Source organism: Athene noctua, chromosome 5 (assembly GCF_965140245.1).
Source record: "Athene noctua chromosome 5, bAthNoc1.hap1.1, whole genome shotgun sequence".
Lineage (NCBI taxonomy): Eukaryota > Metazoa > Chordata > Aves > Strigiformes > Strigidae > Athene > Athene noctua.
Window position 1 is genome coordinate 25,394,683 of NC_134041.1, and position 14,586 is coordinate 25,409,268.

Here is a 14,586-nt window from a genome sequence, read left to right on the forward strand (position 1 = left end):
TTTCAGTCCCAATTTAACAAGATAAATAAAATCAATTTTGAGTTAACCACAGGTTTATATGAACTGGAAAAGATGTGATGTGGAACTGAAAAGGCTGGGAAGATCAGAGCTCTAGTGACAGTCAGGCTACAAAGATAATACGATGGCAACTATCCCTCTTGCATCTGACATGACTTTCTCATTTAAGGAGCATGAGACAACAGACAAGATGGGAAAAAACAGTTTGTGAGCGTATGTTTCAAAACTTCTGTAAATTAAATTTCCTATGAGGATTTACTAGTATATTTAATAGGTGGAACAGTATCCTTTTGCTTAAAGTGTCACATCATCTTAAAGCTGGCCTAAATCACAAAAACTTTTTATTTTTTAATGATAAGGAATCTGTAAAGTCTAATCTGTGTTTTCTGACTTAAACTTTGTATGCTGTAGCAAATGGGTTTCAGACTGGGGGCACAGCCCAAGGGACCTTGCATTGAGAGCTTATAAAACTTTTCAGAAAGTAAATAACCTGCATAAGACAGCTACATTAGCCATATTTCAGTAGAACATCACCATGGAAATTCTCTTCAAAATCACTTCAGTTGCAAGCTAGATAATTAAAAAAAAAAAAAAAAAAAGCATTTTCTTTTTTCTTCATATGAAGAGCTAAGATGTGTGAGGCTTGATGAGGAGATCAAATATCCCGTGTGGGGAGCGGCAGGATGTTTTACTTGTTTGAGTGTGTGGTTACAGCGTACCTGCTCATTTTTACCCACAGGGCAGATTTGTTAGATTCCTATCCAGCATAGTACTGAAAGAGCTGTGACAAGGAAAATGTGAACATTTCTGGAGGCAATGCTTTTGTGGAAAATGAAAAAATATTTTATAAAATGTATTTTTTCTCCTTCCAAGGAGTTGTGCTCTAGTGATATATTCTCTTGTTCAAGAAGCCATAAAACTCTTCCACTGTCTGCTTTGTCATGTTATCAACTGTTGTAGCAGTTTGAGAAGGTTTGATAAATACTGTTAATTCATGAAGGCAAGAAGCTTGTTAATTTCTCAAAAAATAAGGGAACTGAGGGGTTTTTTCAGACCCATAAACTTAAATTGTGGACTGTAATCTCCACCTGAGTTATCAGAATATGAGTGGAGCCCCAGAAAGTTGGGGCTCCAAAATATAATATGCTCAAACTAGTTTATCACAGAGAGAAATACAATGATCATTGTATTGACAGATTAGGGCTGTCAAAAAAAAAAAAAAAAAAAAAAAAAGATATTTTTCAATTTCTATTACATTTAAGTTTCAGATCAAATGGTTTGCTTTATCAATCAATTCATTTATCAGGTTTTTTTTCCATGACGCTTTAGGAGAGAATTTTAATCTCTGTGTTCTTCCAACTATAAACTAAATTTTGTTACTTTAAAGATCCAGAGTAAGAGGGATATTCCAGCGTTTTCATAGATTGTCTATAAATTAGGATACTCTGTAAGTTCCATAGAGTCAGATTCAAAGTTCTTATATATCTGTTTCTACATACTTTTCAGGAGCGCTTAAAGCAACAAAACATTAAATTATTCCTGATATGGGGGGGGGGGGGGGGGGGGGGGGGGAAATAACCACTTTAAACTATCATTACATCACTAACATAAAAATAATATTTCATTTTTCACTAAAGAAACCCCTTTTGCTTATTCAGTGAAATTAAAGGAAATAATTTAGTATCTTACCAGGTATAAACCATCATAGTTTCCCTACAGCTGTATTAGGTATATTAGCTGAGTGTGGAAGTGGTGGAAATAGAGCTAAAAAAGTACTGGAAGAAATTAAAGAAATGTGGGGTTTTGGATGGTTTTTATTTTGTGTTTGGTTTCTTTTTTTCTTAAAAAGGAATTAAACCAGTGTGAGACTCTACATTTGAATATTAAAAGGAAGGGGGGGGTGGGGTGGGGACGGACATCAATAACAAAATAGAAAGGACTGTGTCCCTAATAGAACTTGTCTGCACCAGGAAAGTATCTGTAAAGTGTTATGGTTTTGGGGGTGTTATTTTTTAGCTTTTCTTGTAGTTATACTAACTGAACATGTATGGCAAACAAATAATCAGGACCACAGGGGTAAGCTTTGAAAATATAGCCCCAAAAAAGTGCACAGACGTTTCTGAGAGCACTAAGGTTGGCACACATTTGGCTTTAACCTAACATAGAGTCTTAAAAGCTGACTGTGTAGGTGTACATCCAAACTAACGGTACAAACATCAGTATTGGTGTAGCCTGGGTAATGCAGGTCTGCTTTCAGCAAACAGGCAACTACAGAACACAAAGTAAATTCTGCACATCTTTGTCGTTTTCATGACAGGAAGAAAAAACCAAATTTTTTTAATTCTCTTTTTGTTTAATTTGAATCTTTTTTTAGATTGAGACATAATGCTGTCTAAAATTTTATCAAGAATTTCAAATGAACGCAGATTTTTTTAAAAGTATTGCATGTAAGAAGAATATTAATACTAAATGCATAGTTTAAAATAAATTAACATTCATTTAAAAAGAAACACTAATTATATGAATGTCAATAAAATTCTTCTTCAGTTTCTTGGCTAACAGTAGTAACATATATAAAATATAATGAAGCACAATAAGAAAGTAAATAGTGCCCATGTTAGTATCAGCCTTGTTCATAACAGTTAGCAAACAAGAGACTTACCTGCTGATTTTGTTGTAAAGTCATGTATTACAGTTTTTCCCCAAAATTCTTCATTATTATATTTGCTCTTTGTAAATGGAGTCACAGATACAGAACCTCTGGCATAAGGTGTTAAGTTAGAGCAATCAGACTTAGTCACAGTGACATACTTGTTCTCTTTATGAAAAAATGAGAAATGAAATTAATTAATGAAATTGATGTTAGAACCACAGGAACTATTACACTTCATCAGAGCTACCTGAAACCACTGTCATTTGTACTTTTATTTTAATTACCTTGTATTTGGTTGGTTTGTCTTGCTTACTAATGCTAAGTGAAGGCTCAGGAAGAGGAATAAATATATTCTCAAATCAAAAAGGTAGAAAATTGAGGTTTTGTTCTGTTTTGTTTTTTACTTTCTCAGCTTTTGGTGAGAATGGGTGAATTTAATTAAAAACTAACATAAAGCTCATTGATAAAGAGAGGCTGATACTTTCTACTGTGTTCAGCTTGGGAAGGCGTGTGTAGACAAATGTCAAAAGTCACTGCACACTGGGCAAGGCTGTTCTGGTATGATGCAAGAGATGTCATGTGCTTTTGGTAGCGGCAGCAGGACAAACGAATTGCTGAGAAGCAATGTGAGTGAAGCTATTACCCACACGGCAGCTGGGGCTTTGGTGGCTTGGAGAACTGGGGAGCAGTGGCCTTTCCATGTTTCCTTCAGGCAGCTTCAGATGTGACCTCCCTGCATCCCAGTATACTATCTTGGTCTCCTGCACTGGCCAAACCAGAACCACAGAAACTGGTGCACAGGGCTGCCACCCTTTTGGATAGTGGGGCAGGGAGAATGGGAGAGAATATGTGTATCTGAGGAGCACAGGAGAATGACAGCCTTTGGTTTCTGTGGCAGTCCAGGTTTACAAATCATGCAGTATGTGAACAGAAAGAATGAATTAACCCTGGACTAGCTTAAACCTGACATATATTTCCTGGAATCATGTACCAGGCTTTTCAATTTCAAAACATGATATTCCAGTCCATGTTTTGAAGAAGAGCTCACACCTGGAAAACACGGTATAACAGATGCAGATTTATCCATCTAAATGTAAGGTCATCTAAACCAGCACATCTGAAAGGAGTGACCACTTAGTAGAAGACATCTACCTGGATTTACCTATCTAAACATGTATATGCTAACTGCCATACTTAGGACCACTGACTTTTAAATACAATGTTGTCACTCAGAAAGCAGGTCCCTGTCTTCTCAGAGAATATATTAGCCAGCTATAGCAGCATTTTCTGGGACAGAGAGCATCATGGTACAAACTGATAAGGCAACTGATGATCTTGTCATAAATTATTCTTGACACAAGAAGCGTGAGAACTGAAGGGTGATGGAGTTGTGTCCTGAAATGGTAAACTGAATAACCACATGGTTCAACTGAAGCAACCTCAAAAGAAAGAAACTTAAATGTTTGTACCAATAAATAAATTTTAAAAAGCATCATTTGAAGAGATTCCAATATGGTTTCACATACCAGCAGTGTGCCCAGGTGGCCAAAAAGGCCAATGACATCTTGGCATGTATCAGAAATAGCGTGGCCAGCAGGGACAGGGAAGGGATCTTACCCCTGTACTCGGCACTGGTGAGGCCGCACCTCGATTCCTGTGTTCAGTTTTGGGCCCCTCACTACAAAAAGGACATTGAATGACTCGAGCGTGTCCAGAGAAGGGCAACGAAGCTGGTGCAGGGCCTGGAGCACAGGTCGTACGAGGAGCAGCAGAGGGAACTGGGGGTGTTTAGTCTGGAGAAGAGGAGGCTGAGGGGAGACCTCATCGCCCTCTACACTACCTGAAAGGAGGTTGCAGAGAGCTGGGGATGAGTCTCTTTAACCAAGTAACAAGCGATAGGACAAGAGGGAATGACCTCAAGTTGTGCCAGGGAAGGTTTAGACTGGATATTAGGAAGCATTTCTTTTCAGAAGGGGTTGTTAGGCATTGGAATGGGCTGCCCAGGGAGGTGGTGGAGTCCCCATCCCTGGAGGTGTTTAAGAGTCGGGTCGACATAGCGTTGAGGAATATTGTGTAGTTGGGAACTGTCAGTGTTAGGTCAGTGGTTGGACTGGATGATCTTCAAGATCTTTTCCAACCTAGATGACTGTCATCCTGTGACAGTGCATCATGCTTGGTGCTCTGTAAATATTAAAATAAGCAATGAATTATGCAGTACTGAAGAGACATATATCTACCTGTGTTATTGCATTTCACTATATAGCCATCTATAGGACTCTTTGAATTATTGATAGGTTTTTCCCATGTAACTGATACATTTCTGGCATCACAAACTACTGTAAGATTTTCTGGTGCTTCTGGAGCTGTGTAAAAGAAAAATAACAGGGAGGGAAGGAAATGTATGAAATAAAATGCAAAAATACTCAACTTTTTACCTACTTTGATTAAATTAAATTGCATTGGGTACTAAAGCAAGGTACCAACAACATACAATATTTTTCATAGTCTATTTGAAGAAATTATACATAAGTATAAACTGAGTATCATATTAGAGTAACTGCATAAATTTAATTCAGAACAAGGTGAATACAGCAATATTACATATTACTAAAATTGTCCAACATCTCCAAATATTATACATTGTTTTGATTTTAATTTGCAGGTGTCTTCATTTAAGTTGATTTTCTTTTTAATTCAGAAAAAACCCTAAGCTATTTCCAAGGACAATGATTTGGAAAAACACATAACTTTTATCCGGAGACATTCTTTGCAATTATTCTGTCACAACTTTCTTCAAATCAAGAATTTAACATCTGGGTTTGACTAGGCCTGCACTTTTTTTTTTTTTTTTTTGAGAGCAGGAGAACAGATGGGAGAGCTGGAGGAGAACCTAAGAGTGGCTCAGCATGCTGCTCAAAATATATATTCAACCCCAGGAAACACAGATAGTGGGATTCATAGTAGGGGTTTCCAGAAATATGTGAACATAAAGCAAAACAAGCATTACACTTACCAGCATAATCTGTTTCTATGGTGAACTTTTGGATGACAAATTCCTTTTCAAAAACCCTTAAAGTAGCAGTGCAGTTGTACTCACGGTTGGGTGATAAAAAGTTCAGCTCTTCACAAGTTTGATTAAATGCTATCAAGTTTTTTAAATCTGTAGACACAAAAAGAGTTTTATCAATATTTTACACAACTCCAGAAGTACATGGTACCATCTTAACTGGGATTTTCTCTACCATATTTGTTCAACATAATTTTTAATAAACTATCATAATACTCCAAACACAAAAGTGTACAACCTAACCCAATGACTAGGATTTAACCTAGGTTCTTTTATACTAAATTAGTTTGCATAGATCTTTACTTTTCATCAGTAAAGCTCATATGATCTGACTTTCTAAGAAAACAGTTTTCCCACAGAAATCAAAACATTTCATGGGAGTCTGGCAGAACCGTGGAGTGGCTTCTTAGCTCTTCAGCTCCCTGAAACATGACATCCTCAGCCCCAGACATTCATCGCACATTTTTTTGGGACACATGAGGACATCCAGTATCCATAGCTTCCTTACCACCCTAGCTGCCTTTGAGCCAGTGTCTCCTCAGACTGGCCAGCTCCAAGAGCAGAGAACTAGCCGCACAGATAATCTGCAAGCGATCAGCTCACAGCAGACTCATAGATTGCAGGATTTCCAAACTCTCATCTCCCCTTCAGACCATCAAGCAGGATCTCCAGAAGCCTGCAGTTCGTAAACTCAGGAAATGAGCTCTCTGGGTTTGAACTTTCCCCAGATCTGCAGTGTGTGTGGATGGTAGTCCCCAACCTGGCAATCCCAGAAATTCTGAACAGCCCTTCCCTCAAAATGGCAGTCCTTCATCAAAAGATAACATCAACATTGCTTTTAAAAATAAATAAATGAATTAAAAACCCAAATTTTAAAATATCTTAGAAGTGTTTTACCTTTGCAGCTAACATTAGCAGTCACATTAGCACAGCCAAGTGAATCTTCCCAACATAACTTTGCAGATGTCCTGGTTTCATTCTTAACCTTGAAAGGAGTCTTGCTGCTCTCTGAAAAGGATTAATATTATATGTCACTGTGATACTGGCTATACTGATTCCTTAAACAGCAATTTATTCTTTTATATTTGTTAACTTGTTCTGCAACATGAAGATATAATTGGCGCAGAATACTATACAAATAATTTAACAAGAAGTGGAAAATAAAAATTGAAAAAGCCTACAGGAGATAAAGACACTGCTGGTATTCAAATAATAAATGAAGCTTTTAATTCAACAAGCTCTTTAGTGCACAAAACATCTGGCACAAACAGTAACATTCAAGTGCTGGCTGATCTTGCTGTTGTTAACCATGCTGCATATGGCCAACGTAGTTAAAGTTCCCTTTTTTCATTTACAATGAGAAAATGACTTTTTTTTTACTTCCTACTTTAAGAAAATACTGAGACTTAAAAAAAAGTTAAAAAAAGAAGAAATTACTAAACTCCTTTTATACCTACCAGGTGGAATAATAAGGTAGTCTTTGCAATTCCTAACTTTATATCTCATGCATCTCTGAAGTTTTACTGTATTGGAATTCACACTAAAGGTCTGGTTAGTCTCCACAATAACATATTCTCTGTTTTTTGTGAGATTTGCCAGTGTAACTTCAGCCATGTTATTCTCATCTTTTATACTTGCTATGCTGAAGTCTAAAAGAAAAAGGATAAAATAGCAAATAATTATTTTATGACAATTTTTAAGAATCATTACATGGTTTATGTCATCCCCAGCACCATATGTGTTTTAAGAAACAGAAAATACAGCAAAATTGTGTTTGATTTTTCTTTTTATTTATCTTTCACTTTAAAAAATTGTTTAGTCAAAACAGAAAACTCCCTTAGGAAAATATTCTTTTAACTAATTCTCTAGCTAGGAAAACTAAATAATTAAAAAGATTAATATTCCAGAACCAGATTTGCTTTGATTTAAAATGTCAGTTCAATGTGAAATACTTTGTTCTGTCACATTCAATCATTTGTTTGAACTGAAATTCCAAATTTTCTTATTCAAAGAATTTCATAACCATTTTGTAAATAATGACTGTAGTCTATTCCTGAAAATTAGAAAAGAGAGGTCTCTAATTCTGAAGAGAGAGAAACCAGTGTCCAAACTTTAGTCTTACTTTAGTTATGAATTTCAGTTTGCAGCACATGTTTATCAGCATGATGGGGAAAAATTAGAGAGGGCCTAGTGGAATGAAAGCAGATCTCTTCTGCAGCCCTGAAATCAACAGCCTAGTACAGTCAATTTAACAGAACTGTAAATGGAGTTTAGAAGACCAGAAATGATAATAACTTTAATCCTATGCTTCCATAATTGGAAGACAGTTTATAAAATAACTTGAGATGCTATCTGATACGTTTTACTTATCAGTTTCTATATTTGAGTTTACTGACTTGGGCAAATTTCAAGACTGAGGAAAAATAAGGGGTTTGGTTCTTACCACAAAACTCTTCAGTTGTTGCTGTGGTAGTTGCTATACAAAAAGAAAACAAAATGAAGGTTTAGCTCAGCAGGTTTGGTTGTTGCGGTTTTTTGGGGGTTTTTTGTTTTGGTTTTTTTTTCCCAGAGTATTGGACAAAACTTATAATTCAATATATTCAATACAAGTAATTGTATTTAGCACTCCACTCACATTTGAAAAAGGGAAGAAAACATCAGCTACCTATAACCCAATTTTTTCACTAGTTATTTTAGGGATCATGTGTCTTACATCATTTTCCAATTACATCACTGGCTACAAATAAAACTGGTTATTAATAACATTTCTGTATTCTAGTTACAGAGGAATATTTCAAAATCATATATTCTGATAGCAGTATGATAAGCTATAGCAGTTTCCCTGTGATAAACTATAGCAGGATAAATATGCTGTGGAACAGCTAACTGAACAGTATCCAATGTCAATAAAGAAACAAAGTTTATCTGCTTTTTACACAGCTACTCTTACCTTTGGAAAGAGGTGTATGCAACAATACAGATCATTTTACAACTCCTTTTACACTGAAATACCCCAAAGAAATTATGAGCTGGTATTTAGAAAATCTGTATGGAAGTTTGAGCAAAGAACTTCATCCTGAAAACAATTACTTACTATCTTAAAAGTATTACCAAAAGAGACTGATTTTTTTTTTTTTTTTTTCATAGAAGATGGGCCCTAAATTTGCATCCCTCTGGGCTGGGAGTCTTCTGGCTGAGTAGTGCCCCTAATGAGAGAGTAAACTGAGAGTGTCCAGTGGAGAGTTACCAAGATGGTTAGGGGCAGAAGACCCACAAGTAAAAGCTAAGCTCACAAAGAGCTGATAGCAGCCTACAGATACTCGAAGGGCAGTTACAAAGATGGTAAGAGTCCAACTCCCAAAAGTACTTTGCTCAAGCACACACATATGTTTCACTGACCTGAGTAATTTCTTACAGCCCAATTGCAATAATAATGTGTGTTAGTGCTTACAATACTAAGTCCCAAGAAAATGTTTATGGTGAGTGAAACAAAAGGGAAGCCACTGGAAAACAGAGAAGCACACAGATCTTGGATGTATTCACACTTTTTTGCTGCTTGGGCAAATTTCTGCAAATTCAGAAGGAGTACTGACACAGTAATTGACAGATTTGCCCTCCTACTATGCCACTGTGTGGAAATAATTTCTATTTTTCACTTGGTGGACAAGTAGCAAGTCTAATATCTTTAATATTACTCATAAACTATTAATAAGATTCCTAAAAAATCCCCTCAGTTTATTGCAGTTGTATGACTAATTTGTATGCTTAAATTTGATACAAGAAATTCAAAACAGATTCCCTCATTCTAACAAATTTTTGGTGCTTGCATTATCATAATTGCGATAACTGTGTGCAAGTTTGTCACCTATTGTGTGATTGGGGCTGATCCCAATGTTTGCTGGCATGCTGTCTGGTGAGATGGTGCTGTGCAAGGATGTTGAATTGTAATCATCTGTAAGAAAATAAACAACATATCAGCATTAAAAAGTAAAATTCATTATTTCATATGGCTAGTCATCAGAAATATCTTAAACTACAGCCCTTCTCATCTTTTTTTTTTTCCTTCTGGGGTTTTTGTAATTTAGAGAAGTGCCGAAAGAAAAATCATGTTAATATATTCAATAAAGCAGAAAATGAGTATCTAAATAGAAAACAAATCTTTAGAAATATACCACTTACTGAAGAATTTTGCAATGTACAAGGACAATTTGTTTTGGTCATTATTTAGGCATAACCCAGGCCAGGATCAACATAAAAATTGGTGTCAGTAATTGTGAACTGGGAAAAACTAAAATATTTTGCCATGTTCATCAGCAAAACACAATTGTGAATAGTACTCATGCTCTTTCAGAAGCAAACACTCCAGAAGTGTTCATTTGCTAGATCACATAACTTGCTCACTATATTACTTACTATAAATATCTCAGTACTTATCTCCCTGTTTAGAAACCACTGACAGTTTTCTACATTCTCTTTTAGGTCCACTCCTATTGCTCTTGCTTTGGCAACAGCCTCATTGACAGCAGCTAGCATTTTGATACTACTGTATGACTACAAGACTTGGCCATCAGACACCAGATCCTAGAAATAATTCTGGTATTGCCACTGTGTCAAATTGCAGATACCTCTTCTATTTGATGAACCATAATCTGGAAAAGGCTACCCTGAGGCTGAATTACTTAGCTTTCCCCTACAGTTCAGAAGCAGTGAGTGGCATCTGAAGGAAGATGGCAAACCTGATGAAGCATTCTTGAAGGCAATGGGAGTGCGTGTGGTGAGGGCAGCAGTGCTGCTGCGTGGTGGGTTGCTGAGTCCCATGGCAGGGACGGAGCCTGCGTGCGTGGAGAGATATATGCTGTCTGCAGAAGAGACACCTGTGGTGAGAGGTATGTTTCATTAATGCTCTGGAGGCTTTCCAGTCAAGGAGGGACACAAAGCTGCACAAAACAGAGGGCTGCTGTGCTGGAGCACTCTTGTATTGAGTGCTGTGAATTTGTTAGTAAGCAAGGGCTTAAGGTGTTAGGGGGTCCAACAGGTGTCAGCTGAACATCCAGAGAGTATAATCCTTTGTGGTGCTGATTGCACCTCTTTTATGCTAAATGCTGCGTTTTAAAATGTACTCAAATTTATGACTCAGAACCAGACTTGTCTGATATTCTTGCCTCTTAAGACAGCACATTTCATTTCATTGAGCTGAATGAAAAGTCATTACACACTTTGTGAGATAATTGTACACAGGAAAAGGAAAGAAGAAAATACCACCAAAAAAAAAATAAAATCAATGCAGTTCTGTTGTGTGAATTAAAAGTTTCTTACCAGGTGTAGTCGCTGCTGACTCCACTCCTTAAAAAAAGAGAGAGAGTGTAAATTAAACTTTTAATGAATTAAACACAACCATATGCCAAAAATATAAAAAGAAACATTCCTTCCTCACAACTATCAGCTGAGCTGATTCCCAGGGAATTACACATTCTTAAGTAATATTTAGTAGCATGTAACAACAACCAGACCCACAAAATATCAAGCATATGATATATGGATTGATACTGTCCACATTAAAAATCATTTTTCCTTGAGCCAGGAGTCTGTGCTGTGCAGCCTGAGGGGTAGAGACAGCATCAGAAAGGCTGTGGTGAATGTCAGTTCAGCTGAAGAGGAAAAGAGCAGCAATGCCATGGTCTTGAATTCACCGTTACCTTCGGTGGTGCCTGGAGGTGAGAATGGTGTGGAGTGTGCAGGCGGAAGTGACGTAAGGGAAGGAGAGCTGGTGTTTGCCAGATTTTCTTTTCCTGCTGCACAGTGGAGAAAAAATACCAGCAGGTGACCAATGCATGAAAGTGAGAAGTTCAGTTGCAAGCAGAAAGACTACCACCCGCTTTCTGAATTACATTTAGCCCTGCAGCACCGTCAAAAAGAACACATTTACATTGCTCTGCAGTTGCTGCACAGGCTGTGGAACGCATCTCCTTGGATTTATTACAAGAGCATGGCTTGCGATTAAGTCTGCAAGACCGCTAATTCCCAATTCCTACCAATTTGTCTGGGCTGCCTTTGTGGCAAAGAGATTTGATCATCCTTTGGCAAGATGCACTGATTTCAGGTGTTTGGAAACACCAGCTGAAGGGGGTGAATTGATGTGCAGCTTGCAGACTGATTGGGGTGCTTTTCTTTCATGTTGTTGACCTAGGAAGGACCACTGTGATAGCTCAGAAGGAAACTCTTACCTGAGAGCTCAAAGGGAAGGGGTGTCCATGAGGAAAACATGAACTCATAACAACAGCATGTTATAGCTTGAATTCTAATTGCATTCTTTGAAAAAAGCTTTTCAAATCCTCATCTTTAATTTAATTTAAAAAACTAAATGGGTCCTCAACACGTTAACAAATATTTTGTAATAAAATTGACCTCAGACAACATAAATCATCAGATTGCTTTAAGAGTGATGGAGTTAACCAGTGTACGATGGAAGTAGATGCCAGTTCAGCTAAAACAGAAGAGCAGCAGTGCTGTGGTCATGAATTCACCGTTACCTTCGGTGGTGCCTGGAGGTGAGAATGGTGTGGAGTGTGCAGGCGGAAGTGACGTAAGGGAAGGAGAGCTGGTGTTTGCCAGATTTTCTTTTCCTGCTGCACAGTGGAGAAAAAATACCAGCAGGTGACCAATGCATGAAAGTGAGAAGTTCAGTTGCAAGCAGAAAGACTACCACCCGCTTTCTGAATTACATTTAGCCCTGCAGCACCGTCAAAAAGAACACATTTACATTGCTCTGCAGTTGCTGCACAGGCTGTGGAACGCATCTCCTTGGATTTATTACAAGAGCATGGCTTGCGATTAAGTCTGCAAGACCGCTAATTCCCAATTCCTACCAATTTGTCTGGGCTGCCTTTGTGGCAAAGAGATTTGATCATCCTTTGGCACGATGCACTGATTTCAGGTGTTTGGAAACACCAGCTGAAGGGGGTGAATTGATGTGCAACTTGCAGACTGATTGGGGTGCTTTTCTTTCATGTTGTTGACCTAGGAAGGACCACTGTGATAGCTCAGAAGGAAACTCTTACCTGAGAGCTCAAAGGGAAGGGGTGTCCATGAGGAAAACATGAACTCATAACAACAGCATGTTACAGCTTGAATTCTAATTGCGTTCTTTGAAAAAAGCTTTTCAAATCCTCATCTTTAATTTAATTTAAAAAACTAAATGGGTCCTCATCACGTTAACAAATATTTTGTAATAAAATTGACCTCAGACAACATAAATCATCAGATTGCTTTAAGAGTGATGGAGTTAACCAGTGTACGATGGAAGTAGATGCCAGTTCAGCTAAAACAGAAGAGCAGCAGTGCTGTGGTCATGAATTCACCGTTACCTTCGGTGGTGCCTGGAGGTGAGAATGGTGTGGAGTTTGGAGGTGATGTAAGGGAAGGAAAGCTGGTGTTTGCCAGATTTTCATCTCCTGCTGCACAGTGGGGAAAAAATATCATCAGGTGAGCAATGCATGGATGTGGGAAGTTCATCTATAGTAGAAGGCGGCCAATGATTTGTATGGCTTTCCCTGAACCACATTTTTCAGGACAGATTTGGCTGGATACTTAAATATTTTAATTTTTGTCAATGTATTTTGCAATACCAAAAGCTAAACCCCTCAAAATCTTTCACATCATCACAGAGCAGTGTATACAAGTACAAGCAATATCAACAGAGGGTGACTTTTCACTGAATGAAGAATGACTTTGTTGCTAAGAAGAGATACCAACACTAATTCTGTTGTCAAGAAAAATCCTATCTCTCTATAATCCTCACTATACAGGAGGTGGAAACCCATGCCTCAGCATTCCTGAGAGCTGTTTGCTTTCCTTAATACCGATTTCTAAATGGCAGCACTCTTCCTGGACCATTCTACTGATATTTAAGAATGTCTCCAAATAACTCTTATCTCTAGGTTATAACCTGAACCGGGAGCTGTGATCTTTTTACACTTATAACAACAAGCCTTATTTTTACACTCTGCTTTGAAATCTTGACCCAAAACATTTTGCATTTGTGTAATGTAAAATTTATGTGACAAGAAAGAGACACAAAAATAAATGGCAATAGTTGGAACCATGAATTTGTTCTCATCACTATATCTTTTACTCATTTTGAGGATTAGAAGCTTCCACTTTGACATAAGTGTCCTGAAATCCACCCTGAAAGTATGCCTGTTCTCTCGAGACATCTCTTTCTAACACAGCCTGTTATGCTTTCAGCAAGGAACAAACCCACTTGTTCACACATTCCTTGCTGTGACTGTCCACAAACTTCCATCCATTTGGCTTTTTTTCTCTTCCTTTTTCTACTAGTTCTTTCCCACTATGTTTCTTTCCCAGAATTTTCTTTTTTTTTCTTTTTTTGGCATATGTGCTTTTTAGATACTACTTCACTGTTTAACATTTCTCTGTTATTTCAGCTTCCTTACATGGTACTTCACAACTTTTGTGGCTCTACTCTTCTGAAAATAAACTCCTTTGACCTTTAAAGCTAAAATCCAGGTTTATGTGAAAAACTGCAATACTTATGAAGGACACATGTTCTGTTTCCCTGTTCTTGTGCCAGCGTCAAAACCATGTGTCTCATCTCTGACACAGAAGCTCAGTATAGGCAGATCTCCTGAGACTCCAAAGATTTTCTCCTTATTGACCAGACAAGAAGCAACACATGTGTTGGCTGCTCAATAGCCACCATAGATTCTGGACCCCATATGGACAGTTCAGAAGACCAACAACAGCCATTAAAAAAACATGACAAGTGATGACAAAGTCATCTATGGGGACCGAGCAATTTCTTTATGCTCAGAGCTATATGAAAAAAAAA

At 37.6% G+C, this 14,586-nt stretch overlaps 1 protein-coding gene across 1 annotated transcript in view; it reads right to left on the minus strand.

Annotated features, from left to right (window-relative positions):
* The window catches only part of PTPRC (protein tyrosine phosphatase receptor type C), a 76,271-nt gene that overhangs the window by 18,315 nt on the left and 43,370 nt on the right, over positions 1-14,586 (minus strand). The window contains exons 4-10 of the mRNA XM_074906756.1: positions 11,055-11,081; positions 8,182-8,214; positions 7,196-7,387; positions 6,636-6,746; positions 5,685-5,831; positions 4,909-5,034; positions 2,681-2,836 (exon numbers count right to left, since the gene is read on the minus strand). Of these exons, the coding sequence (XP_074762857.1) occupies positions 2,681-2,836; positions 4,909-5,034; positions 5,685-5,831; positions 6,636-6,746; positions 7,196-7,387; positions 8,182-8,214; positions 11,055-11,081 (792 nt within the window). The remainder of the gene's footprint in view (positions 1-2,680; positions 2,837-4,908; positions 5,035-5,684; positions 5,832-6,635; positions 6,747-7,195; positions 7,388-8,181; positions 8,215-11,054; positions 11,082-14,586) is intronic.